Source organism: Tympanuchus pallidicinctus, unplaced genomic scaffold (assembly GCF_026119805.1).
Source record: "Tympanuchus pallidicinctus isolate F22 unplaced genomic scaffold, pur_lepc_1.0 scaffold1, whole genome shotgun sequence".
Taxonomy (NCBI): Eukaryota; Metazoa; Chordata; class Aves; order Galliformes; family Phasianidae; genus Tympanuchus; species Tympanuchus pallidicinctus.
In genome coordinates, this window is record NW_026294618.1 from 100,790,812 (window position 1) to 100,818,774 (window position 27,963).

Below are 27,963 nucleotides of genomic sequence, written 5' to 3' on the forward strand. Positions count from 1 at the left end.
TGCTTACAGCAAAAATACTGAATCTGATCTTCAACCCCCTTTGGAGGGAGCTTTATTTGCTTGTCCTGGTGGTTAATGAGCAGCTCAGGTTTATGATGTGCAGGAGGAGGGACGTCTGTGCAATCAAATATTACTGAGCTGCTTTAAATGAGCAAAGGGAATTATTTGGTTTTGGCCATTTCCTAGCACTGAGGTATTGCTAAGTAACCTTCAGCAAATGTGCTGGTTAAGAGCTGGGCTTTTTCTGTTGTGCGTGCATTGACATAGAGGAGTAATGAACAGATTCTGGAAGAGAACATTGTTCATGGCTTCTTTTGTAAAGCAGTTCCATGAAGATACATCTAAATGGTTGGATTTGTGATTTTCTTGAAGAAAACCCCATAAGGAAAATGACTGTGTTGATTTTGGTTAAGCATGTGATGTTCAACAGGGAAGTTCATCCTTTGGGATATTTTCTACTCCTCCCTCTTCTCCCCATTCCTTTTTGCCAGTTTTTCTGCCTCCGTATTGCGATTACTTTCCTCTTTTTATTTTGGCAAAGTACCTCTGGAAGCGGATTTCTCAGGTTCTTTGAGCTGAAGGAGAACTGTGCTCTGTACTTAACAAAATAAATACACAGCAGAAGAAGCCTCGGGGACGAGGGGTGCTGCTGCTCTCCTATCAGCTTGGCTCCATCTTCTCCATGTGAATGGAGTCTCTAACTTTTTTTTTCGTGTGAGTGTATGTATTGTTTTGTATTCCTGGCAGAAGGAGTCCTTCAGAACTGGGAAGTAAATCCAGTCCTGGTGTCAACTGCGTGTGTGCAACAGCTCCCACCTGAGAGCCGCACTGCGGCACCGGCTGGCTCTGACAGCCTATGTGAAGCAAAGCCATGGCACAGATTGACATGGTCTGAAAGAATCAGATACGGTGTAAGGCCTGTTACCAGCCTGGTGCACGTGCCTGTGTAGTAGGAGAGGGCTGCCTGTCTTTTGCTGCCTATCTCTGGTTGTCTTATACCCAGGCTTTTTCAGATTCCTGCACTGGCACTCGTCAACGCTTGACAATTGTTTAGTGCTTAAGTTTTTCAGCAGAATAAGAGTGTTGCATCTACATACAGCTTCTTCATTTATTTATTTCTATTTTTATTTTTGAGACACTTGGCATAGCCTTGTGTCTTTTCTAAAGGACCCCATAATGAACACTGGAAAGGCTGTCCAAGGAGGCTGTGGATGCCCCATCCCTGGAGGTATCCAAGGCCAGGCTGGATGTGGCCCTGAGCAGCCTGGTCTGGTGATTGGCAACTCTGCACATAGCAGGGGGGTTGAAAGTAGATGATCATTGTGGTCCTTTTCAACCCAGGCCATTCTATGATTCTATGATAATGAAAGCGTTGGTGCTGCAGGAGTGCAGGTGTGGATCAGTCCTGCATTGAACTGTCATGTTCTTGCATTGCTGCTTTTGCTCTCACCTCTCTTTATGTGGCAGCCTGGTTCTCTGTGCTTAAATATTTTTGGGTCATCTCCCGTCTGGCCTCCAGCTGCAGATTTGTGCAACCCTGAAGCTATTGCACAGCATCACTTTTTCTGTGGCACGTTTGATGTTAGAAGGTGATCTGGTGCTATTGGCAGAAAAATCACGTGTGATTCCAGGATGTACAGGATAAAGCCAGGGAGAGGAGAAGGGGCTTGTCATTATCTGATCTGAAGCTGTAGCAAGAGGCAGGACCTAGGTAGCATCCTCAGCTTTGTTCCCAGGGTCTCTGTAAGGCTGTGTGTCTGCTGGCTGCCTGCCTGCGGAATTGGGTGTTGGCCAAAGCTCCCTGGTGAGCTGGCACTCACTGGTACCACTGGTAGTGTCTGTAAGGAGCAGTAATGTCTCTGCTTTTGTGGCCTACATCACTCTTCTGCAGGCCTTGTATGAAACAGCCCTTTGCCTTTGTTTTTTTTTTTTACCTTGAGAAGCTGCCCAGGCAGCTTTGGCACAGCCCTTCTTCCTTTTCCCTCTGACTGTCCTCCAGGTCAAACCTTGCTAGTGTTAGGGGCTTGTGGTGAATGATGGAAAGGGCTGAGCAGCTTTTCTCCATTACTCAGCTCTTGCCCTCTTTCTGTGCCCATAAACTAGAGCGGCTCTTAGCTGGGTGTCATGGGCCGTTAGGTCTGTTTGCTTGTTTGTTTTTCCTGCTAAATCAGGGAGTTAATTCTACCTGCAAGTGTTCCTCTGATGAAAGCTTGTGGAAACTTGCTCTTGAAGTCTGTTAGTAGATCCTGAGAATATGCAAAGACTGCATCAAGAATGTCTGTGCCTTGTGCACGCTTAGTAGCTGGTGCTGACACTCACCTGAGAGTGCCAGGGCACTGCGGTGTGCCAGGGCTGTGCTGTGAGGGGAGCAGGGAGGGACAAGAGGGAGACCGGACACTTGAGTGGCTTTGCTTAAAGGCACTCGCTTGAGGGCATTTCTTTTTCTGCAAGCACAGCTGCTGGGGCTGCATGCAACCTGTAGAGAACCTGACACGCCAGATGCACCAGGTGAATGGGCAGCTGTCAAAGTGTAACAGCTTGAGCTCGTTGCCAAGCAGCGTTTTATGGCAAGTGCAGCCAACAAACAGTCCTAAAGAAGCTGTAACAGTGAGATTATAGAATATAAAATGGAGTAGATTATTTCACTGTACATTTCTTCCAGGCTTGAAGTGAAGAGAGATGTTAAAGGAGGCAATAAGAATAGCAGATAGGAGCCAGTGTCCTTATGTCATGCACAGCACCTGGCCTTTATCTGTTTTTTTTTTTTTCGTCCAGGATTACTTTAGTTCTGGTGGTATTTAAATGTAAATTGTAAGTGATCTATTAGCTCTATTGCAGCCTGTAGAAGTGATGAACAGCTCGATGTGAAAGTATGTAATATGGTAGCCAGCACTTCAGCAGTGCTTCAGATGAGCTCTCAGCCTGTTAAAGCAGTTAGCTGTTCATTAGAAGAGTGGTTATGGAGTCTCTCTCCAATTCTGAGTGCTTGTGTGGATGTTATTTAGATTCATCTTATGATATGCTGAAAGCGTTCACTAAATCTTCACTTTTTCTCTGACATATTTCCCTCACCTAACCGTGATTCCTGAACAGGAAACACTCTTTGCTGTCGGGTTTAGGGATGCAGAACTATTACAGCACAACGTCTCAAAAATCATAGTAGTAAGCAGAGTCCCAGCCCTGGAGCTTTTACATGGCGGTATGATCTCTGTTGGAAATTGCTGGCTGAGTCAGGCCTGCTGGTGGAAGTTGTGTCACCAGGCAGGAAACAACGAGGACCAGAGGGTCAGGAGCCTCCGGAAGAGGGGTTGTGGGTCTGGGAGAAGAACCAGAAGTGCAGTAACAGGGTGGGAAGCGAATCATGGGTCAAAAAAAGAAAAATGAGACTGGAAGTTAGGTCTGTGTCAAAAGTCATTTGGGGACAATTGGGGAACTAATAAGGAAGAATGAATATGACTCTAATTATTAACTGAGAACTAAATATTAGGTTTGAAGAGAAAACTGTGTGTATTGGAAGCGCCTTCTGTTGAGTTAGTATCTCTGTTCACTGCAAGTACAAGATAAAACAGTGGCTTGGAGAGCCATGCTAGGCTTCAGCGTGCTTATCATTTGGAGCTGAAGTTGAGGAAGCTCTGCTTTATCTGTCTGAGGTCATCCAAGGAGATTTCAGTACACGATGCAGTACTTTGTTCTCTTGGTGATTGAGGTATTCAGGTAGGAAAAATATCCTTTGGGGATGAAAAAAATGAGATGTTTGCATTGCTACTTATTAGAGCTTTTTTAGTCTATCTGCATAGCAGTTCAAGTTTGCGTTGATATATATTTTGATTACTGGATTGTTTCAAGGGTGTCTGTGAAGAGGCTACATTTGCAGAAGTGAATCGTGGGCTGTGTCTGTCCTGTTCTCTGGAGAGAGGCTTGCAGGCAAGGAAAGCAGAAGGATGGAGCATGAATGTGCTGACTGTAGGACAGTCTTTTTCTGTAAATACAATGCTAATTTTCCTGCTAAATCATTGATTCTGAGAGTGCTTTTAGAGAAGCTATATTTGAAAGATAATGACATTCTTAGAGGATACATTATTTATTGCAAGAGCTTTAATATAAACTGTTTTTTTTTTCATATTGATTTTGTTGTAATTCAAGCTGTATTTGCTTTTCCTCAACAGGCAGCCAGATAAACTAGTGGTGGTTTGGACCAGAAGAAGCCGAAGAAAGTCCTCTAAGGTTAGTTGATTGCCCAGTAAGTTCCCACTCTGGTGGCAAACAATCAGCTGTTTGAGGGACTTGGCTCTTGAGCGTGGGGAGCAGCAGAATAAATGAGGAATAATTCTATTTTCTTCTAACTCAGTATAGCTGTAAGGTTCGGTATAAGCTGCTGTTGATGTCAGCACTGATTTATGGAAACACTTAACTCTGATTTCTGCTTGAGTTATTTGTTTAGCATGAGTGCATCGCATCAGTTCGATCTCGGTTATTAATTGCTAGACTAAATTAAAGAGGAGAATGTTTCACTACTAGAAGTGTCTTAAAAGATAATTATGAAGAATTTGACAGGCCTGCAGGAGATAAAATGTGAATAAGGGACTGTTTTACAAATAGAAAATGCTGCAAGTCAAAAAGAATACAAGCAGTCTCTTTCAGCCCTATGTGGTAACTTCAAATTAAATTTTAACATGGCACTTCTACAAACACTGAGAAGTGTGAATTTGTGTTTAATGCTAATGACATAAAGTTTGTCTTGCGTTGAGCTGTTTTTTGTGTGCATAACTTTTTTTACAAGCAGAATAGCTCTCACTTCTCTGAACTTCACCTTAGTTTTCTTCCTGCAGTAATGAATGTGAAAGTGTTATTAGAGTACTGCCTCTCTTGAAAGGTGCTTAGGTTGTGTAGACTGCTGTATTGACTGCTGTGGTGGTGAGATGCAGTTATCCTGCCTGAAGTCTCCTTTGGGCCTGAGTAGAAGGGGAAAATGAGATGGACAGTTGTTTTTGTGGATCTATTTCTGTAGAAAATTAAGCTAAAAACAAATGCCCTATACTTGCACTTTTTTGTACTTGCGCCAATAGTAGAGATTTCTAAATATCTGCATTGTTTAATGTGGCCGTGTCTCTGTGGGATTATATTACCAATTAATAGGAGTAAAATCATCTGTTAGTCCTAGCTGTCAGTTGTTGCTGTGCATGGGAAGGTGGGGAACCTATTGCATGTACACAGCAAGAAAGCAAAGGTTTTTAAACACTGTTCACATTGGGGGACTTATTTTGTCAACTTGTGTCCTCTGGAGCAGGGTTGTTCTCCATCTGCCCAAATATTGCTGAGTGAGAGAGGGAAAGCTTGAATGAGCTGGAGGAATGATGAGTCCCAACTCCAGGCAGGCCTGCAGGGCGTAGAAGGGCTGTGTGCTGGTCTCTTCACTTTGCTCACAGCTGCTGCCTTTCACCCTGGCTAGGCCTGTGGCGTGTGATCTTGTCCAGAAGAGGAAGTTTGGGACTAATGTTTCTGTTAAACTGTTGTCAAAGCTCGTGTGTAACTCAGTGATATTCCTAAGAACTTCAGGATGGTGGAGAAAGGACACCTGTAACACAGAATGTATCTTGAAATGTTCACTGAAAAATCTAAGTGTTTAGAAAACACTATTTATGGTTTCCTAGCCTGCTTAAGAGACATTTCTTTCTTTCTTTTCCTGGCTGTCATGTGCTTTTCCTATGTTTTGTTTTCTAAACGGAAGTCTAAACTATTTTAAGGTTTGTTTTCTGAGGCCGTATTACTGACTGAAAATGACTGTACAACCAAATGCTCACTCCAGTGCATGCATCCTAACTTCTGCTTTGGAGTATGAGAACCCAAAGGTGTTATGTGGCGAGTAAACACAAAGGTGTGGATTCAGTCTGGCACCTTTGCCAAGATAGCTGTTGTTCTTGAGCAAGGCCAGTCAGACTGTCTGCCTTTCACTGAAGGATAAAGCAGCTCAGGTTGCATTGAAATAACAGCATGATGTCTATCTGGGTAGTAACTTCTGTTGTAAATGTACATTGTGGCTTTTCTGCTTGTTTCCCGTAGTTTCTGTAGTACAGAGAAAGAAGGTAATGCAGAACAGAAAATTCAGTATTTCACAAGCATTGCGTGCTCAGGGAAAAGAAGGATATTTGTCCTTTCATTTGGTTTGCTGAGATTTAGGAAATGTTCAAAAACAGAAGGTCTAATAAAATCTAGTGAGGCTTTGTAAGGGGATGGGTTTTTGCCTGTGCTGGTACTGACATGATAGTATAGGCACCAACATTTCATTGAACTGAGAGGGTTTCCCAACACTAGCTCAGCTTTTGGGCTGAGGTTATTTCAGCTGGGCCTTAAAATTAAAAAAAAAAAAGTGATGTCCTTTTGTGTGTGTCCATTCTTCTCCTAACCACAAGCAGATGCACTTCTGGGGTAAAATGGCACATTTGCCTGGGACTTGGAGTCTCTCTCTAACTCATTAGTTCCTGCCTAGTAATAGCCCACAAAGGTACTTTAAAAGAGGTGGAGTGGCACTGAGGCCTTCATAGAGGGTACAATTAATTCTAAAGCTTAGGTTGTTGATACAGTCTGAGCTGCTTGGGTCCAAGACTGCAGATCAATAAATGTTCTTGATCTCTTGGTCATCCTGCCAGTAAAATACTTTATTCAACACATTTATTTCATCTAATTACCTCCTTGGAAGCAAGTCAAATGAATATTTCCTCTTACTTTGTTTTTGACAGACCTTGGGCTGAAAGAGTACCAAGCATTAATAATGTTCTGTTTTTAAGCTTCTTTGAGAAGGAGGAGGAAAGGAATGAGGTTTTACAGTAAAGATGCTGTAGAGACTTCTTTTATGACCTTTTGGTATAGCTAGAGATAATGAAGGATATTTGTAACACATCAATCACAGACCTGCAGAATGCTCAAGGTTAGAAGATGCTTCTGCAGGTTACCTGTCCAGTAGCAGGGCCACCCAGAGCAGGATGCCCAGAACTGTGTCCAGGCGACTGCTGAAGATCTCCAAAGTTGACACCTCACTGCCTTTGGATCCCTGTGCCAGTGCTCCACGACCCGCACAGAAGTGCTGCCTGGTGGTCAGGAGGAGCCTGCTGTGGTCCAGAATGTGTTCTTATCCTCTCACTGGGTGCCACACTGAACAGAGTTTGACTCTAACTTCTTCACAGCCTTGCTTCAGAGATTTCAAATACATATTGGTGAGAACCCACTAAGCATCCCCTTTTGTAGGCTGAGCTGGGACTGCCAACTCATTCCTCTTCTGAGGGTTGTTCTTCTCCCCTCGTCATCTGGTGGGCCTTTGCTGGATTCTGAAGGAAGGAAAGTCTTTGTTCTGGTACTGAACAAGGAAAAATATGTTGTAAATATGTTTACCTTTATTTCATTGAGATGCTCTTGAATTTCCAGGCTTTGAACTAGGAAATTTCAATTTGAAAAGAGTTTCTGCCGTGATGTCGAGGAGGTACTTTCTGCTATCCCTGTGAACACATGCAGACTTATGCTTCTATTACACACTTCTGAAGGATCAAATTTGCTCTTGCTTTGTGAGAGCCTGCAGAATTATTCTTCAAAGATACTTACTGATCAAAGTGGAGAGAAAGTGCCTTTCCTGTGATTTCAGCACTTCTGCTGCAGGTTTCTCAAAAGCTGTTCGTGAAGAGGAAAAGGAACGGCACTGCAAACAGGGAATGGACTTCAACAGTGAGAGCAGAGCCGAGAAACAGAGGGACAGGCAGTACAGTAAGGGATCTGTATGTAGAGAGTAGAAAGGATCCCTTGTCCACGCGAGCTGCCTACCCAGCTTTCTGAGGACACACCATCAATAAAGCAGCAGTGGGACCACCTGTTTTGCTATCCTTGGCCATCTGTTGCCTTTCCTGGCTCCTTCATTGCCAAGTGCCAGCCCTTACTCTGAGCTCTTTCACTGACTGGTGTTATAAAAGCACTTTGTGGCTCCAGCATGCTGGTGACTGCCTGCCACCAGTGCAGTTTGGTAATGGCACTCCTGAGCCTTTGGGTTTACTAGTAAATTAGGGAAGTAATGTAGGGTTGCAAATGCAAGCACTCAAAATTAGCGTGAGTCATTCTTGCATTGGCATGTAGTCTTTTAGGCATGTGATGTACTCTTTAATAAGGCAACTGCAAATTGTTTTTTGACTCCTCATTAGTCTGAGAATAGTTAGAGCATAGAAATTGAGCAGTGAGTGAAACCGCTTATTTGGTGAGGAAGTTGGGGGTGTTTGTTGAAGGAGGTGTAGGAAACGAACAAAAAAGGCTGCCTCACCATGATATGATAAAATGCTGCCTTGAGGAATTCTGTTTTGTCACGTTAACATAATAATCTACAATGCTTTGGTTGAAGCTAGGCAAAATGTTGAAGCTGGATTTGATGTACTTTTTCATTTAGTGGGTGTCTAGAGCATAGTGTCTGACTTGCAGCAGTGTTGAGCAGCCATAATTGCAGCTGAAAAAAAAGAAGTCTAAGTGTTGGAAAACAAAAGAAAAGATAGTTTCATGCTTTATCATCATGAAGTACGGTCCTAGCTGATTTAAGAATGTGCAAAATCAGTGGGAACTGTCTATTTTATCTCTGCTGGTAAATTGGAGACTAAAATATCCTCCTGTTCTCCAGGGACCCCGTAAAGTTAAAATTTGGTGATGTTTGGACATACAGTGGCTGAAAGGGATAGATGTCCCAGAAAGCCATGAGGAAAACTAACCCTGAGCTCAGTTTTGTATAGAGATGAGGCCTGAAACTACATGAAGGGGAGATGAAAGGGCGGCTGCTTAACTAACTGAGCATCCTTTGCCATGGGTAGCAAATAAGGCAAGGTCTGGGGAAAGAGAGCATAAATCATGCGTTCAATGAACGTGTCACAAATGTGTGTGAGTCACTTGAAGCTTGAACAGCAAGCCTGGTGCTAGCAAACTTGTTTTCTGCAGTTACTGCTCATTTTCTGAGCTTAGCAGTTGTTTAGCTTTTTAGCAGGAATACATGGATATGTAATAACATTGGTAATAGGTGCAAGCTGACAAAGTGAAGGAGTTCATGGGAAGTTGTGTTAGAGGAACGCTGGACATTTTCATCATCTGGCCCTGAAAGCTGCTCAATTCAGTCTCTTTTTAAAGGTTCTTCCCTTGCTGGAACCAGAGACCCAAACCACAGAGGTGCCTCATTTATCTTCTCAGTTCAATCAGGGCAGAACAGTTGAGACGTTCCCAGCATCACAGATGTGTAGATAGAAAAGTAAGCTGTCCAGATTGGAACTGTCATCATTTTAGAGGAAAAAAAAAAAAACAACAAACAAAACTGGAGAAAGAACTGGGTAGCCTGAAGTGCCTGTGGGAGACTGTAGGATCACCTCCAGGTGCTGTCTTAAGCAGCTTTACTCCTCAACAGGCCTCTGCTTTGTGCCAAGCAATGCAGTGGGCTGGACGATCAGTCACGGTCCAAGTCTATTTATAGGGCATTTCAGCAACCCCTCCTGTAGCTCCTGTTTCCTTATTTAAACTAGCCCTCACACTATGTCTTTTCCTCTTGTTTTCCCTGGCAGAAAAAAGGAGCAGTTGTTTTTCTCCTGGAAATTCAACAGAGCATTTCTGCTGTGGGCCTTGATTCTCACCCCTCTGGTTTGGGAGCTGCTGGAGGGAAGGGCTGTGCAGGAGGCACTTAAGTGTGCCAGACCACTTCTGCTGCAGGGATGGGCTGAGGGAACGCGAGCGAGGATGAGTAAGAGATGAGGGGGAAGTCTGCCTGGCCATGCAGCCTGGTGAAGAGTGGAGCTGGAGATGGGAGCTGGCTTGGAGTGCTGCAGAGGCGCGTTGGGCCTTTGCTGAGCCCTGCCAGAAGCTGTCTTTCAGAACGGGGCTGAAAGCGTTGACAGGCCTGCTGTGGGCAGGTGGCCTGATCCTGCTCACGTAGCAAAAGGGCTGTGGGGGGAGGGCTTAAAATGATGGCAGATCAAATCAGATGCAATTTCAAGAAACTGCACTGTGGAGGTCTGCATTAGAATCTAACTGCCTTAGAATAACGCTCTTATTAATTATTGTTGAGTTTGTTAGCACTTCCCCTACGTTTTCCCCCCTTTGTTTTCCCTTTTCCCTTTCCCCTTCCCAATGGCCCAGATGTAATTTCAGTGTTAGCATGTTCTGTTGGCTGTTTGTTAGGTACAGTGTTTCTTTTTCAAAGCTAAAGGAGGATTTAGTGACGTTCAGCTGATCACAGGATGGCTTTGCTTTAAAAGCTCATTAGCTGGGACTTGTCTCCTGCTTGTCTCTTCCGGTGATGTGCCTGTCACACTGACAGAAAATCATGTCTATCTGTGTTTGTGTGTGTGTATTTTTATTATTGTCACCAACTCTTCTGGTAGGAGGCAGTGTTGATACAGTTCTTGAAATGAAACTTTGCCTGCACCAGTGAGTGTTCATCTTCTGGTTCATTTTATAAAGGTGATCCTTGGCTAAGCAGGCTGTCAGCATCTGGGCCTCAGACAGCAGATGTTTGGTATGTGTCAGCATCAGCCAAAAAAAGAGGTGCCATTAGCTTTGTGAAAGGTGGCATCTGGAAAGAAGGGGGAGTTCCCTCTGTAGAGGAGAAGCTGCTGGTTTTGGTCCATTTTTGTCCAAATGTTGCCTGTTTACAAGGTGACACCCAAGGAAAGTGGTCAACTCATTACAAGAGTAGATAATGGCAGGTCAAAGGAAGTGGTTTTAAATTGAAGGAGGGAAGATTTAGGTTGGATATCAGGGGGAAATTCTTTGCCAAGAGATTGGTGAGGTGCTGGAACAAGCTGCCCAGAGAGGTTGTGGATGCCCCATCCTTGGAGGTGTTCAAGGCCAGATTGGATGGGGTCCTGGGCAGCCTGGTCTAGTATTGAATGGGGAAGTTGGTGGCCCTGCCTATGGCTGGGGGCAGAGGGGGTTGGAGCTTGATGATCCTTGAGGTCCTTTCCAATCCAGGCCATTTTATGATTCTATGTGATTCAATGACAGCCTGACTGCAGGTGAGCACACATTCAGCTGATTCCTGCCCTGTACCCATTGCACATCCCCATCAGAAAAAGGGGGAATGGTGCTGGGAGCTGGAAGGGACAGTGAGTGGGGCTGGGACTCATGCTGTGGGGATGGTAGCTGTTGCAGTGTATTCTACTGCTCATTGAGCTTCTTCTTCATATAAAATAAACTCTCAGAGTAAAGCTATGAGCAGAGTTGTTTGCTCAGCTGTTCAAAAGTTCATCCAGGCCTGCCTAGGAATAATGAGATTAGGTTGGAATTCATGGAATAAAAATTGTAGAAATTGGATTCTCTCAAATTGCTGTTTTTTTCCCCTCCTTTCCTCAGGTGTCCCCAGTCACACTATATTTAATTGGATTCTGCAAGCACAAAACAAAGAAACTTGCTGAAATTTCCCATCTAATTAGACATCTTTGAGAGCTGGAGATTTAACAAAAACAGAAAAAAACAAAGATGGCAAAAATCTCTGATAAAATCACAAAGGAGTTGGTGATATTCAGCAAGAAAACAAAGATCTTCGGGTGGAAATGAGTGTGCAGTGAGTGTATGGCTGCGTGGGCAGACATGGCTCCTTTCTCTGCTGGTTGCTTAGGCTGCGTTGTGCCCACAGCTTCCCCGTTCTTCAGCTTCATGGCTCTTCCCAGCTTTTCCACCTCTGCATCCATCCATCCATCCATCCATCCATCCATCCATCCATCCATCCATCCATCCATCCATCCATCCTGCCTCTTCAGCACTTGCTGTCGCCCACGGCTCATCTGCAGACCTCAGCTTTGCGCAGGCTGGGGGTTAGGAGAGGCCGCCGAGGTGTGCTGATGCTGCTGCACCCAGCTGAGTGTGGGAGCACCTGGGTGGCAGGCACACGCCATGGAGCTGCCAGGCACAAACCTGGCACTGAGAGGACACAGTGCAGAGGTGCTTCCTCTGGGTTGCTGGATAGGAGTGTTTCACACCTTGATGTAGCGAAGTCCTGTTTAAGCTTTAAGGGTACCTGAGAGGCAAGCCCTTCTGCTAGTCTTATTACTACAGCAAATAGGGAGTTTTAATCTGAGGATTTGAGTGACAGAAGGATGAAACTGTAATGGGCAGGGATGCTGTAGAACTTCAAGGAAAAGAAAAAGAAAAAAAGCCTCATTAATTGGCTTCAGATAACAGTAGTGAGATTGCTTGTTCTTTCCTGATGAAACTTCAGCAGGTTTTTAATAACACCCTTACTGCTCAGCAGTCACTTGTGCATCAGCATTCCTCTCTCATTTGTCCTACAGCATCACAAAATGGATGAAGTTAAATATGATTTTTTTTTCCAAGCTTACTCTGAAACAGAAGTTCTCACAGTTGGCATTTTTCAGGACTAGCTGCCTCAGTCCAAATTGATGAGCAAAGGTAAATGTGTTCTCAGGCTATTTTGCTGCTAGAATGATTTTAAATTATTCTTTCTAGGTGCGTTGACCTCAGCCTACTAATTCTTAAGGATTTGTGTTGTAGCAGTATTTAATCTGTATTATAAATTCTTGTCTTGTGGTTTGTTTTGCTCTATCAGGTGTAAAGATGGCCCATACTGTGCACTGCACTTACCGTATTTTCATTAAATAAAACATTCCCTCATCAGAATAAAGCCAAAATAAAGGACAACTTGTTACAGAAGATCTGTACTTACAGCCTTGATCTTTACAGGGCACTGAGTGTCTCACTCTGTGCTGTGTACTCAAAAGCCAGAGCTCAGCACCTTGTAAGGACAGCTTGGGTTCACTGAAGTAGCTCTTGCTCCTAGTGGTCCAGGTTTCTTAACTCCCATTCTTAATGATGTCTGTTACAGTGTTGCTTGGAGCCATGCATTTGAGAAAGCAGCCTTTTGGAGTCAGCGGCTTGTTACGCCTGCCTGTGCTGCTGAGTCAGGTCTGCACCCTTAGAATGGTTTTAAGACAGCTGTTTCTTTTCTTTCTTTAGGCTCATAGCTGGCAGCCTGGAATCAAAAACCCATACCGTGGGGTGGTGGTATGGCCTGTTCCTGAAAATGTTGAGATTACTGTGACACTTTTTAAGGTATGTATTTTTTTTATTAAATAATCTTCCATGTTTTGTAAGCAACATACAAAAACAAACAAAAAAAACCCACCGAGTTTATGGGTTAAGTCATTACCTGCACAACCTCAGTTCTGCAGCAGAGAAGGATGGCCTGTGTCCTGCCAAAGGTTGCTGTTAACATTGAAATATCCCATTGAGTTGATTACAGTGAGTCACCAGCATAGAACTGAGTACGTGTGTGAGTGTGCACGTAGTACATGTGTAAATGCTTGGCATGGGTTTTAGTCTGATTGGTTTTCTTTAAGTGTTATAAACCAGAAGTCGTGAAAACACAGCCATTTCTAGACTTCCTTGTTCAGCTGCAGTGCAGTGACTCTGTTTCTGTCTTGATTAAGAAGAAAGATCTGGCTTCAAACTTCACGATATTTAGGGTGTCACACTGACACCACGGTACTTGCCTTAGCTCAATCTTATGAGTGGATTTGGAGTATTGAATAGTACAGAGAATTTATGATTTTGCAGGGTATTTTTTTCTGAGGAGCTGCATTTATTTGTTTGAACAAAAAAAGTTTATGTGACTCCAAATCAAGGAGAGGTGGTGGAGTCACCGAGCCTGGGGGTGTTCAAGGAAAGGCTGGATGTTGTGTTGAGGGACATGGTTCAGTGGGAGCTATTGGGAATAGGTGAACGGTTGGACTGGATGAGCTTTGAGGTCTTTTCCAAGCTTGGTGATTCTATGATTCTATGATTTTATGAGACAAATAAATGGTTATGCTACAATTTAATTCTGCAGTAATGATGGACAGGGTCCTTTCTACATAAAGATAAACTGCAGCTTTGGATGGTGTGTCCTTGTTTGTAACTGTACCCTACACAGCCTAGGGCAAAAGTTATTTCTGTGTCCTGTTTTTGGGACTTCCCTGTATAACTAGTTAGAAGTGGCTTCTTGTTAGCCACGAAGCTCACAAATGTGAATTTGTGACTTGGTTCCATGAGACTGTGAAGGGGAACTCTCTGCTATATATTTTTGTCCTTGTATGGCCAATGAAAGGAAGCCTCCTGGGTTGCTGGTGGTGCTGTCATAAATTTGTCTCTCTTCATAGCAGACACGTAGTCTTCAACTGAAGTTCAAAAGTTCACTAACAGAAATTGTTTGCCTTTGCATGCTTCAAGGGCCTCTGCTTAGATTAAGTCATTTAAAGCCATTATGTGACTATGCTGCGTATCTGTATAATCTGAATATGATTATGTAAGGCATTTGACATAATTATGTATTATAATTAATATTTTTAACAGTTAAAGTGAAGCAGAAATGCACATAGTTCTTCAGTGTGTATGTGCTAGCATGCTGTGTGAGGAGGTAGAAATGAAGTTTTGTTTGAATGCAGCTCTGCAATGCAGGGGCTCTGGAATACGAATCCCACCCCTCTCCTGCGGTTGCACCCCTCTCCTGCGGTTATTCCTAGCTGCTCCACTTCAGGGCTGGGTTTGGAGTGTGAGGGCTTGCACCAGGCAGTGAGAGGAGAGAAGGAGACAGGGAGCTTGCGCTGTGCCTCTCTGCAGCCTCAACGTGCCCAGCATGTGACTGCAAACAGATCCGTGTGCTGGGCTGCTGTCTCCCGACCCGCTCTCTCCAGAACTGAGTCTGTCTCTTTTCTTGCCTCCTGTGAGAGTTGGTCTGGAGGAGAGAAGGAATGTGAATAACCCCATGGGCATTGCCTTCTGGAAACAGTGCACACTTATCTCTAGGGGAGCAAGTACAGAGTTTGCTTGATCTCAGTGTTTTGGTTTTTTAAAAAAAATCAATAGTGTCAGGCAGCTTTTATGTAAATCTGCTCAAATTGATCCTCTGGATTCTCCAAAAAGAGTGCCCGTAATTGGCTAAAGTCCACTTTTTTTTTTTCCCCTGTAAGGATCTGCATGTGTGACACAGCAGTGCTTTTTGTGCACGTTGGGTAATGCACCAGCAGAAGCTCTGTTTGTCTCCGTGAGAACAGCCTGGGTGAAATGCTGTGAGTGAAATACTGTTGTTGGCAGAGCATGGCATCAGTGCTGTAGCAGCATTCAGCTGTAGTGTAGTTCTGTCCTGGCACCTGAAGAGCTGCTGTTTCTGTAGCTGATACATTCTGGGTGAAGATGGTCAAAAGGATCTAGCTATTTTTTGCACAGTTGATGGATTGGCTGGCTGGCACCAGAGGAGTTAGAAGCATGTAATAGCAGACTGCAGTAGCCTTTTTGGGAGCTGACTTCCAAGTTAGGTATTTATATCATTTCCGCTGGAGGGAGGGAGGCTAAAACCCTTAAAGTTGTAAAGCTCAGAAAAAGAATTGTAACCTGCCATCCTTAAGTTCCTTTAGGAGCTCCTTCCCTGTGAAAAGGAGTAACTGCTGACCATTTATCACTTTGCAACAACCACAATTAATGTGGCCTTGCTGTTTTAAGAAACAGTGGTTGTCCCTTTATGCTACAAGTTGAGAAGCTGAGGGAAGCTGGGGGCTCAGAATCTACTGATGGGAGCAGGTTCTCTGACAGAGCTTTGTAGCAATCGCAGATAACAAATGAGCGCAGTGGTGCTGTTTGAAATAGAAGCACAGGGAAGGGAAGAGCAGACTCCAAAATAGACAGCTACGTGTTTTGGGAAATGATTCACACTGTAGTGGCTGTGTGTTTGTAAGTGGCTGTTGAAATGTGTTGCTGGTGGGATTAGGAGATAAGTTGAGGTTTCAAGTGCTGATGAGAATGTTAAGAATATCCTCTTCAGTAGTCACCTACGGACACTTGAGAGCTGGCTGGGGAAGTGCCTGTGATGGGTCAGCAGATGAGGTACTTTGCACTGTCTGCACACCCCTATTTTGGGTGTTAGTTTGTTCCCAACAGTGTATCTGTAACTCAAACAGAGCAAGTGTTGAAGAGAAAATAACTTTCACTTAAGAAACTTTCATTTCAAATAAATGAAACACTTCCTTTCACTTAATTCTGGATTTCTAGTAAAAATTCATAATGGTCTGAAGTCATGTAGGGAGAAGCATTAAAGGGATCTGCTGATTGAGCCTCCTGTACCTCGCTCTGGCTTCTGTCCATCCAGCTGAAGTGCTCATCTCATGAAAAGTTCTGTCTAGTCTGAAAGTGTCACTTCTTTCTCAGCTGTGCTGTGCACTGGTCTTTGGTTATGTCTTGGAATTCTCAGCTAGAATGGGAGGAAAGAAGCACTGCGAAGCAGTGACTGTATCGTGCATTTTAAGTGTGATTTGTAGTGCTTTCTTAGAAAGATCCACAAGTGCCAGAAAAGCTAACTGAAGTCACATTTTTCATTGTTGCCATGGTTGTGCTCCAGAAGTTCATTTTCAGAGTTGCTACGTAAGTAAGATTTAGCTGTTGTGTGTGAAACCCTGCATATTAGTGTTTATATGTACAAACCTATGCTTATATCAACTGTGAGAGGTTACATATGAGAAATATTTCCGTGTCAGGTAAGGTCAGTGCTTTTAACAAAGCCAAGTGGGTGTCAATTGTACTGTGAGTATTTCCATTGCAACAATGTTATTTTCTAGCCTAAAAGAGCACAGAATGTTTGCTCATCTGGAGTAAGCGTGGACTTTGCCTCTCTTGATTACAAACAGCCCTTGTTTTGTCAGTAATACATGTGGTTTATCACACCAGCGTGCTGTTGCAGCAACAGGGAAGACTACCAGCTCTTCATTCCAAAGTCTGAGAAAAGACTCTTTGAATGGCATGGTCTTCTAAGGACAAAACAGTCAGTTATGAGTAAAATAAGAATAAAATAGGTAGAAAAGGGGACTCATATGATTGCCAGTATTCCCATCCCCACACATTTATCTGAATGAATTCCATTGTCTTTCTTGACAGCCTCAGTCATACTTTAATTACAACACAGAAACTGAGTGCGTGCCCTTCAGTATGCACAAATAGGAATATATCACCTTTGAGGTGTTTGTGTCTGTTTTGGTTTTTTTTAGAATTGGAGAGGCTTTGCTCTTTGCAAAAGAGCAGAGAGCTCTTGCAGAAACAAAGAAAGTCCCAGCAAGTGGACATGAGAGCTGTGCCGCACAAAGTGAGAACAGCCCGGAGGGGCAGGTGAGATTATCAGCCCTAAATAATCCTAAGAACAGCTCTGTGTCCTGCCAGCCCATAGCCCAGTGATGGGAGCCGTTGCCAGGTTTCAAACTGTTCTGAAATCCCACCTTTCCATGCAGTGTGAGGGGGGTGAGATGTCTTGTTGTTCTCGGTCTTTGAGGAGTTTGCTGTAGTGCTCCTCTCCTTCAAAATTTAGCTTGGGTGTGGGACAGCCGCAAGAGGGAGAGGTAGATTCACTGTAGCAGAGAGCGTGTGGGTCTGGGGGAATTCTGTAACTGGCTTTGTTTCAGGCTCAGTGTGTGTATGTGTGTGTGTGTGTGTGTGTGTGTGTGTGTGTGTTCATTAGTCTACAATTTCAAACATTAATAAAGACAACTGACTTCTATGCATGTCATCAGTTATTCCCGTGAATAAGCTGTAATATCTGTGATGCGTCTTTGCAGAGTGTTTTCTGCTTGGAGATGAACAGGCATACCCTGTAGTACCACACAGGACAAAGCCATTTTCTGATTAATAAACAGTACTTCGTTTCCTTGTCATAAACGAAATCTGTTTCACTGCAAAAGCTGCTTCTCTTCAGTATTTTTTTCCCCATAAAGTTAGTAGGTTTATTTTACATCACACTCAAATTTACGTAATTTAGCTTACAGTAACAAATGTCTGTGTTTCACTAGTGTTACTCTGCATTTTCTTCTCCCCTGTCTCAGGAGAGAAAAAAGCCTTCAATAAAGTCATCTCCTGTAAGTGAAGAGCAAATCGAGGTTTGGAACATACTTGTTCAGGAGAGACCACTGGCTTTGACCTGACTCCATGGGAGTTAATGCACAAGAGAAAACCAGCTGTGTAGATAAGACAAGATGGTCTGTGTCAGATATAAAAGTGATAAGTTCAGGGAAAAAGGAGATGTGCATAATTCTGTTTGCACATTAAATAATTTAATATCTGGGATTACTGTGGAGGCTATTTGAAAAGTTTTGTTATTAAAAAAAATAAAGTCAACCCTTGTTGCTGTTAGCCTGGGGGCTTTAAGGGGAACTGCAGGTGCTCATGAGCTTGTTGTGGTGACATACAGGAGTAGGTCTGCTCAGCACTTGCTGCCTTCCGAAAACTCTGAAGAAAACTCAACAGAGCTGTATGTCATTTTTCTACACTAATCAGAACTACATAAACAACATAGAAAGCAGTAGGAATCTGATCAAATTCTGATTCTTCTGCAGCTTCCAATAGCCAGGTACAAATGCTGAGGGCAGATGTAGGACTATCCAGGGCATCTGCTGTTGGTCTCTGGCATAGAAGGTTCACAAACCCCGTGGTCGCTTGATCTGATTCAGTATGGCAGTCCTTAAGCCCTTTCTTTCCTCAGAAGAATGACCAAAGATTAAGGCTGGCTGAGGTGATATAATGAAAAGACAAGCTTCAAAAGCCTGGAAGGCTTGGGGAGGAGGCACAGGGAAGAAAGGAAGAATGCTGCAGATGTTAACAGTCAGGAGGTTGTTCCTGGATGCTCTGCTGAGCAGGAGGAGGAGCAGTTCTGTGTTTGTGATACCTTCTTTTTATTCTTATTACAAGAAAAGGTTCTTCACTTGAGAGGGTGGTCAGGCTCCACAGGGCAGTGGTCGTGGCACCAAGCTGCCAGAGTTCAAGAAGCATCTGGACAATGCTCTCAGACATACAGTCTGATTTTTAAGTGGTAGTTGGATTTGATGGACCGTATGGGTCCCTTCCAACTCACAATATTCTGATTCCAAATAGGAACAACTGCAGATTATGGACTGGGTAAACTTCTTCAGTCTTCTGAGCTACTTTATGCACTGCAGAAAGGATCTAGTTCTTAACAATGCCCTTGCAGAATGGGTTGATCTGATCAACAGCAGCCAGAAAAATGTGGTACACAAATGCCTTGCTGCACTTCTCTTGCCCTGTTCTGGATGAATTCACCATATGAATCACCTGGTTTGTTTTCTGGCAGTTGGCAGATGAGAGGACAGAATGGAATTGCAGAAAAGAGGCTGATGAGTGAGATTGGACAGCAAAGTTTGGAGGTCTGAGCTTATTGAGCATATCTCTAGGAAAGCAGCTGGGAGTTACTGGGAAAGTGTGATATGTGCTGGTGGATAAAGCACCGCACTGACCTTGGGAAGAGAGCAGGGAATGTAATTCTCCAAGAGAATTACAGGAGAAGTGTGATGTGGTGCATTCTCCTTTGCACAGTTCCTATTGACTTCCCATGTGAGCAATGGTTTTGAACACTAAGACAATCTACTCGCCAGACAAAGAAATAAAAGCAAAAAAGAAAGCTCCAGAACTACTTCTGAAGATTCTGAAGAGGAATGTCATACTTAGAGATGAAAGTACACAGAAAGAAAAACGGGAAAATGGACAGATCTCTATGTACTAAAAGCGATGAATTGTTTTCTTTATATTTTTAGTTCAGTCCAAGGAGAAATGACCAGCCTTTCAGTCCATTTACCCAACTGCAGTTTTCAATTCACGGTAAAACCACAATGAATATTGGATGGAGGGTAGTAGTGCATTTGCAGAGCACTGATAGAGTATTATCGATAAAATGTTTGGCTCTGGCTGACTCATGTTCCTTCTGTGTTACTGGGGTTGTAATGGCATGAGACAGTTCCAGGCTGAGAAGAAATATTAGAGGCTGACAGTTCCTTGAGCTTTTAAGGTGATTCTCCTTAGTGTTTGCTTTCAGGAGAGTGCTTGAGAATGAGGAATGTTTGTAATTCTTGTCTTTAGGTGTTTCCAGCTGCACATCTTCAGTTGTCTGCTTGCAGGTGATGTGGGGCTTTCTGGGGTGTGTTATCATGGAGGACTTTCATATGGTGAAAATTGCAAAGGCTGCTGTAGTTACCACTGCTGGAGTTTGTCTTTGCATTGCAATGCCAGTTTTCCTAAAAAATGTTCACTCGTAAAGTCCTTGAATAATAGTTTGCTAAATTCATCATCTGAGTTTTATATGGCAGCTGAATACAGAGTGTGGGTTAGCCATACAATAGTGAGTATGTGTTATGCTTTCTAATGATATTTATCCTCTGCAAATCCAAACTAAGACAAAGGATTAACCAGATTCTCAGAAATGCCCCCTTTTGTAGAGACCATACAGGGAAGCCTTAGCCCAAGGGGTGAGGTGGTGGTTACAATAGAAACTGTTGCAGCTGTAATTGCACCTGGAGGAAGTCTTTGCTAATGCTGATGGTAATGAAGGTAGAAGTTAGCTAGAAATAAGGCAGTGCATGCTGCTCCGATTTGTAGCAAAAGCATGTTGGCAAGAACAGTGAAACCACCTACATGCCTTACCACAAAATGCTGAGGCATATCTACACGAGCTTATTTGGGGCTTTCTGCTTCTGAGTCAGTTTAAGACTAGCAAGAACTGTGACTCATAAAATACAGATATGTGAATGGAAAAAAGACACAAGTATACAAATAATACATGCAGAATGTCTGTATCTTCACATATTTCATGTCATCTGAATTTTTTGTTAGGTTCATTAGAGAGATCCTGGAAGATTTGTATTTGTATTTTTTGCTCTGTGTGTTAGGAGATCTGGACTTTCAGAAGTGTTCAAACTTCCTTTCAGGTGTGTTCTAATGTTAAACCTTAAGAAGCCTGTTGAATATACTTACTATTTTGCTCTAACCAATTATCACCAGATGCTGTAGCTTTCAGAGGTGCGAATCAGCATTATTGCCATTAGCAGAAGAAATTTGTTTATAGGTAATTACCTTGTGTGGGCAGCATCATGGTGTTTTGCTTGCTACACAAGATAAAATACTGGGCCTTGGCTTCATAAGGGGTTTTAGGGACACTTGTCAGTGTGCATGAGTAGTGTTTAGGGCAGCTATGAAGGAAATAGAGCAAGAGGAATTATTTAAGAGTTTAGTCACATATTAAGGAGTAGCATATTAAACCTAACGTGATTAATGATCCTATTAAATCTCATTATGTCATTTTATGCTGTATCAGAGGAAGCAATTAAACAAAAAGTTAGTTGCCCAAGGTTACCTCATGAAAGTGATAAGTATTTAATAGCTGGATTACAGAAAATGATATCCTTGAAACTGATGTAGGATACAGGAGAGCAGTGGGTGTCGTGCACTTCATTTACCTAATGCAGGATGCCACAAAATGGTGGTGTTTAAAGTGATGGATGTGTGATGACATCATCTCATATTTACAACTGTGTACGTTGTTTTAAAATTACTCTGTGTTTTCTTTTTTTTAATAATATCTCTGAAGATTTATTCATATCTGTAGTATTTGGTTTCTGTCAGCACTGCGCTGGGATGTCTGGCTTGGAAGCAAAACTAAGGGAAGCAGGATTGTTAAAGCAAAGACTCGGATAAGGTTGTTCTCAGATAAGGCTGCAGTGATTGAGTGTGAGGCTTGTAGCATTCTGGAAAGATGGTCCTGCTGGAGATAAACAAAGCAGAAGTGAAATATCTCAATTTCCATTTTAACCTACAGCAGCAAAATAGAGTTGGTGTAGTGTCACAAATGGACTTCCGATTACAGCAAGAAAATGCTGTGGGTACTGAGAGATCTCAGGATGTATATTGAAGGCAAGCACCGGTGATGGGGAAGTGAGGTTTATCTGCAGGTGTCTGTGACGTGTGGCTGTCAGAGGCAAAGGAGTAGTTGGGGGGTTTCCTGTAACTAGAAATAACAGGATAAAATAGAGGTGTAGCAAAATTAGCCTTTGTGCCAATGAGAATGGCTTGTCACTATGTTCCCTTCAAGAGAAATTGGAGGTACTTGTTACAGTTCGTTCGATTGGGTGAGAAATTAATGACTTAAGGTTTGGGTTTTTTTTAAGGTAGGATCCTTGGTAAGGACACAAAGGAGATGATTTTCTGTTTCCACCATTATCTTAGTTTCAGACAAGCACAATATGGACTACAACACTGGATTGAAAACTCATGACACTGGAAATGAATGCTGAATCTGGGAAACTTATTACATCTTCCTGATGGTGGAAATGGTTTTTATTCCTTGTGTGTAGTGCAATAGAAGCAAGGGCAATTATTTGAATAACTTGCAGTGAAATGAGGTGTTCTGCTGAAGCTGTGACTTTGAGTTTCCCTCATGCTATGGGCACAAGGAGCTTAGATGCCAGATAGGAGGAGTGGGCTTCCTCTGCTGTGACCTGCAAGATATAGGTTTGTTGCATTTATTTCAAAGGTATAATGCATGAATTAAAGTAAGATATGCATTATTTTTATTTTTATTTTTATTTTATTTCTATTTTTATTTCTATTTCTATTTTTTGCATGGGTTGAAGGGAAACGGAATTACAGGCCTGTATCAGAATAAACCTTGTGTTTGTGTCTGTAGGAGGCTTTATTAAATCTTTACTGGCAGGCACACACCAACTTCTTTCTCATCTCATTGACATCATGGAAGCCTAGTCCTAGCTGAAATATTTCCCTCTATCTTCACCAGAGGGTAAAAATATTTTCATGAGTACATAAAAATCTTGGCTGAAGTACAGTTTCTTGTACCCTGGATTATTTTTAGACTTAAATTCTCTGGCTTGTTTTTCTAGGATCCTCATGCTGAAGAGTTTGAAGACAAAGAATGGACGTTTGTCATAGAGAACGTAAGTTGGAATGTTATGTTTTTGGTTTTTTTTCTTTTAATGTGCATAAGATTGATAATTAATTATGATAGGGTGTCCCAATGCTGGAAAAGGCTTGAATAAAATCTGAGCTGCCGAGACACGGTAAAACTTTGTTCTGTAGTAATAAGGGCTCATTCCACTACCTGTTACTACATCCTGACTGAAGCAGAGGAGAGAGAAGCACTGTGCTACACTACTCACATTCTTTCCCTGTAAGCATCAGTCTTCCTTGCATTATTTGGCTATGAGCAATGGAGAAAACAAGTTAGAGCTGGATTATGACTCATGGGTTTTATGGGATATGACACGTTATTTTTCTCTGAGCCGGGCAGTGAAGAATCCAGAGCTGGGCTGTGACATCTGTACTTCTTGAGCTGCAGCCCTCCCTTGTCTGTTTTGAGTGCCACTCTTCAGCTTTCGTCATCTGTGTTTTATAGATGAGAAAATTGAGGCAGGGTGGAGAGGTGGGGCCAGCTTTGGTGACCTAAGAAAAGAGCAGGAGAAGCACGATGTACCTCTGCTCTCCTGAATCCCTGCCTTGTGAATTGGGCTGCCTCACGTGCACAGTGAAACCCAAAAAGGTGGCTGCTGTGCAGCACGACCCAGGAGAAGCTGTGAGCTGCTAAGCTTCCCACAGGACTGTGCAAACAACACTGCCAAACAGCAGGCTTCATGTTCCACAGAGCCAGTGCTTCATGAGCTGCTTTTTTCATTTCCATCCCCTTCCTTGGCCAGCAGCTTCCGCTCTGGGGCTGCCCAAGGCTGCCAAGTGGGGAAGCTGCTTTACCTGGAGATTCCTTTGCAACTGTTTGAAATGCATCTTAAAGGACTGTGCTATTAAGACAGTGTGTTTCTCTCTCATTAATACAGTTTCCTTCTGGTCTCAGTAACACGATTTTAGTTTTATTATTTACATAGCTTTAAGCAAAATGACCTATACTGAGGTATATTGAGGTATGGAAAAGCAATGAAATTTGTCAGTTGCTACTTTTTGCATCTTCCTCCCCCAAAAGTATCGCTGCTTTCTCTTGCTTGTGATATTAGTAGCGGTTAAGGTGTCCACAGCTAAGTTTTATTTAGTTTGCCATTGACTGAACATTTAAAAGGGCTGAAAGCAAGGTGCAGTTCATACTTTGTTTTTAAATGTCATGTTTCTATTTTCATTTATGGGACTTGATGAACACAAAACCGTGTGTAGTTACCGTTTCCTGGAGTTTCCTTTTCTATCTCACTTAGTTTATTTTAATCAGGGAAGTCTCCATCACTGATTGTCACTGTACAAGTTGCTCTGGGTAAAACAATGACAGCATATTTTTCGGCCAACCCCTTTGGGTATAGTTGGGTTTCCTGTGACGTTGCAACAGATCTTTTTTTCTCCAGAAGTTCCCAGTGGACATGTGGGCTTCGTGTTCTGCTCAGAGGCACATTGCCTTTTCATTGGGTGATGTATGGAGGTGGTAACAGGATGTCTCCTGCACACTGTTCTCTCTTGGTGCCTCAAATCCTCTCTGAATTTCTCTGTGAATCTGCTTGGTTTGCTGCACCCCAAAACACGACCTCTGCTGAAACAGATGGAAGTGTTTGCAGCATGTGTCAGTTATGGAGCCATCGTTTGTTGTATGCAGACTTATTCTTTGCAACCACAATGATGACATGGGTTCATCCCATGATAACTGGGAAATACTGGTGCATACGTACTGTGGAATTAAAGCAGTTAATCTTTATAGCTCTCAGAAATAATAAATAGTTCTACTGCAAAAATGGAGAGCAAAAGCAACTATAAAACTGGTTGCTTTCAGCCTCCTCTTGTTTTAGTTTTTTTAGATCTTTATTTTTTATTTTTCACCCTACAGAAAGCTGTAGACACTGCCAACAAAGTCTTGCCTGCACATTTGAAATTACGGAGAAAGTCTTTCCTAAGAGTAACAGCTCCGCTTAGTGGTGGATGGAAAGATGTTCATGGGTGTGAGCGAGGAACAAATGATGCAGTGCTGGTTGACATTTTGGAGTACAGAACACTCGCTGCTCCAAAATTTGGCAGCCGGAGCGACAGGAGATTAATCTCCCTCTCCCTAAATTGTTGACATTTATCTCTTTCATGCTTAACATACAGTTTATCTGTTTTTAAAGGAACATATTTGTCACTGAGTCCGACAGTGACAGGTCACCTTCAGGAAAGGCACGGACACTTACAGTCCTTTGAGGCGTTTCCTTTTTCTCCAGATTAAGTTCTCTGCCCACAGGGCCTGCAGTTTCCCTTCCTTGCTAAGAAAGCTTAGCAAACACTAAGAATGCAAAATGCCGAGGCCTAAAAATTTTATGGACGTTCTTTCATTATGAAACAACATGAATTCTAAAAGGATGTGTTTTGACCTTTTGTAAGGCAGTGTTCAAAGTGGTTTTTTAACATTTCAGTATGGTTCAGCAAACAGATCTGCAGCTTAAGCTGGAGGTCTCTGTTAGCAGACACTGTCAAATTCAGAGCACGGTTACTCTGGACTATGCTAGCTTCAAACAGGAGTGAGATGTGGTGGTTTGTGCAAGCTGACTGTGCTGTAGAAGAAAATGTAGGAGGGAATTTGTGTTTTTCCAGTACTTTTAGTCCTGAGATATGGATCTTTTGTGATCCATCATGATGTTTATTGTAATATTTTTTTAAACTGTGTTTTTAATGGCTATTCTGTATGTGCATTCTGCTTCATCATTTACTGTGTATCTAATCCACAAATAATTTGATCATAGCAAGGCTTCTTAATGTTTAAATGTCAATATTCTGTTTCCCTCTGCCTCTTCCATGCCTTTCTCCTCCTCATAGCTGTGATCTTTGTGTATACACAACGGACTTCTTTGTCTCTAATTCCATCTTTGTTTGGCCATGCTCATGTTGGTTATCTGATTCTTCTTATGTGATGGTTGAGTTGTCTTGGTTTTGTTGTTCCTCTGAATAATTATATTGGATCTTTGTACTGCCCGTGGAAAGTTGGAGAACGAAAAATGCATAGCTAAGACTAACACTTAGACTTCATCCTGTGAGGAGATAATAGGCTTTCATACTCTTACAGATTGGCATTAGTAAGACTAGAAGCTTTTCAGTTAAAGATCTAACAAGTGATTTTCTCTCTCATTACTCCTACAGGTATTTTAGCATATGCAAAGATTTGGTCTATGCAACTTTTCTAGCTTTCTGTTTAAAAACAAGCAAACCAACAAGTTTCTGTACCTTGTCTTGCAGATGAGTGAAGAAAAATTGCACGTATTAGTTTTTGATGTTGTTGTTGTTTGCTTTCTGAAGCTTTTCTCCCTGATTCATCTGGGTTTGCAGGCAGCCTCACCTGCTCTTACCTGCAGCGTTGTTTCAGGCAAACACTTGCCTGAGCTGTTTTTGGAAAGCCATTTAGGATGGGTGCTCTGCAGTGCCTCCAGACAGTCCATTTCACTGCTTCATTGCTTTCATGGCAGGGAACTGTCCTCCCAAAATCTCCAGCAGTACAGATCAGGGATGCTATTTCTTGTTGTACCAGTTTTGCATATGGAGAACAGCTTCTGCTTCATGTGTCTGGAGGCTCACTTCTTTCACAGTAATATGATAATGCTTACACATAGGATTTTGTTTCCCTTCATCGTGTTAGCAGATCCTTAGGACTGTTTGTGTAGTTTCTGCATCCTTCTATGCTGTCACTGCCCACTGCTGTAAAGGCCCAGCATGCCAGCACCTGTATGGTGTGGTACTGCCCTGAATTTCCAAGCTGTGCACTGAACTTAATTTGTACATCTATCGTTTCTAGAGACGTTTCTGCTGTTTTCTGAGATCTTCTTAGCTGCTGTTTTTAAAGTAGTGTCTGTTTGAATATCAAAATGATGAATGGCGAAGAACATCAAACTTAATACTGTGTCCTTATTTTAAATGCCAGCCTGTTGAGTTAGATGGTTTTGTAAGATCTCACGTTTATTTCATTCTGTGAGGAACAGGCAAGCTTCTCATTTTTTATATCTTAACCAATAAAGGTATTTTAAGATGTTTATCCAGGAGTAATGTGTCCAGCTAGGCTGCTGAAGTGAGGAAACTAGCGTGTGGATTGCTGCTGATGTTTAGCATACAGCAAGCAGTTAATGAACAATAAGTTTAATCTGAAAGATGAGGTCTGTCTCTTTCTCTGCTGCTCTTGAATAACTTTAGGAGCCCTAACCCACCAACCCACCAAAACTCCTGAACCATCACCAGCTCACATGTGAGCAAAGCCTTGAAATGAAAGCAACATTAAGAAGACTTAAGGAAAACTTGACATAAACTAGTTTCATTTCATTAGAACAACTGCTTTGTTATGGATTGTTTCTCCAGAAATTCTGTACTGTGATTGCTTATGATTATTTTTCATTTTGGGTGCTATCATTCAGAGCACATCACGTCATTCAGAGGTCTGGAGATACTACTTCCTCTACTAAAATGCCCATCCTTTAGCTTTAGAAACAAATACATGAAGATGATAAGCAATGGGAAAGTAATAGGAAAGAGAGTGCAGGCAGGTTATAGAAATGAGTCTTTTCTTAGACTTAAATGTGATTTAAATGCAATACAATAACACGAGGTATTAGCAAGTATCTTATCCCACTCTGTGGGTTGCAAGGTGAATTTTTGAGATCCCCTGAAAATGGCACTGAGCAGGGTCACAGGAGTGATGGAGTCACACCAGTGACTCACAGTGACTCACAGGAACAAATAAGTTGAGCTTTCTAACAACAATTAATCTACTACTTCAAGGCAAAATTAGGCAACTTTCTAACAACAGTTAACAGGCATTATTCCCAAAAGGGTACTTTGGCAAAGGTGCTGTTTCCGTACAGCTACTTTAAGGCAAGTTTAGGTGATAACTACTAAAGAAAACTGAGTAAAAGGAGGTTAAGGGGGAAGGAGATGAGGGAAGAGAAAGGCAGAAAGCAGATCTTTCACGGCAGCGTTGATCCAGAATTGTGTTGAGCCATGAGCCGTGGGTGGTACATCAGCAAAAGATGAATGCGTGAGGATGCTTCAGTGCAGTCCAGCTGATCTGAGACCTTCCTGTCACATCTGCGCAGTTTGGTGTGCTACAGGATTTGGGAAACTTCAGCAAGTGTCTCTGGTGATCGTTCTTCCTCAGTGAGTTACTCAAACTGCTGTTTTTGAACCAGTAGAGTTATCAAACCA

The 27,963-nt window shown here is 42.6% G+C and overlaps 1 protein-coding gene across 16 annotated transcripts in view; it reads left to right on the forward strand.

The window, feature by feature from the left end:
* The window catches only part of EHBP1 (EH domain binding protein 1), a 196,896-nt gene that overhangs the window by 21,181 nt on the left and 147,752 nt on the right, over positions 1–27,963 (forward strand). For all 16 annotated transcript variants that reach the window (XR_008210268.1, XM_052698968.1, XM_052698987.1 and 13 more), the window contains exons 3-5: positions 4,167–4,224; positions 12,973–13,068; positions 22,707–22,760. Coding sequence is in view for 15 of the 16 variants with exons in the window: in XM_052698968.1 (XP_052554928.1) it covers positions 4,167–4,224; positions 12,973–13,068; positions 22,707–22,760 (208 nt within the window). In the remaining variant the exon portion in view is untranslated. The remainder of the gene's footprint in view (positions 1–4,166; positions 4,225–12,972; positions 13,069–22,706; positions 22,761–27,963) is intronic.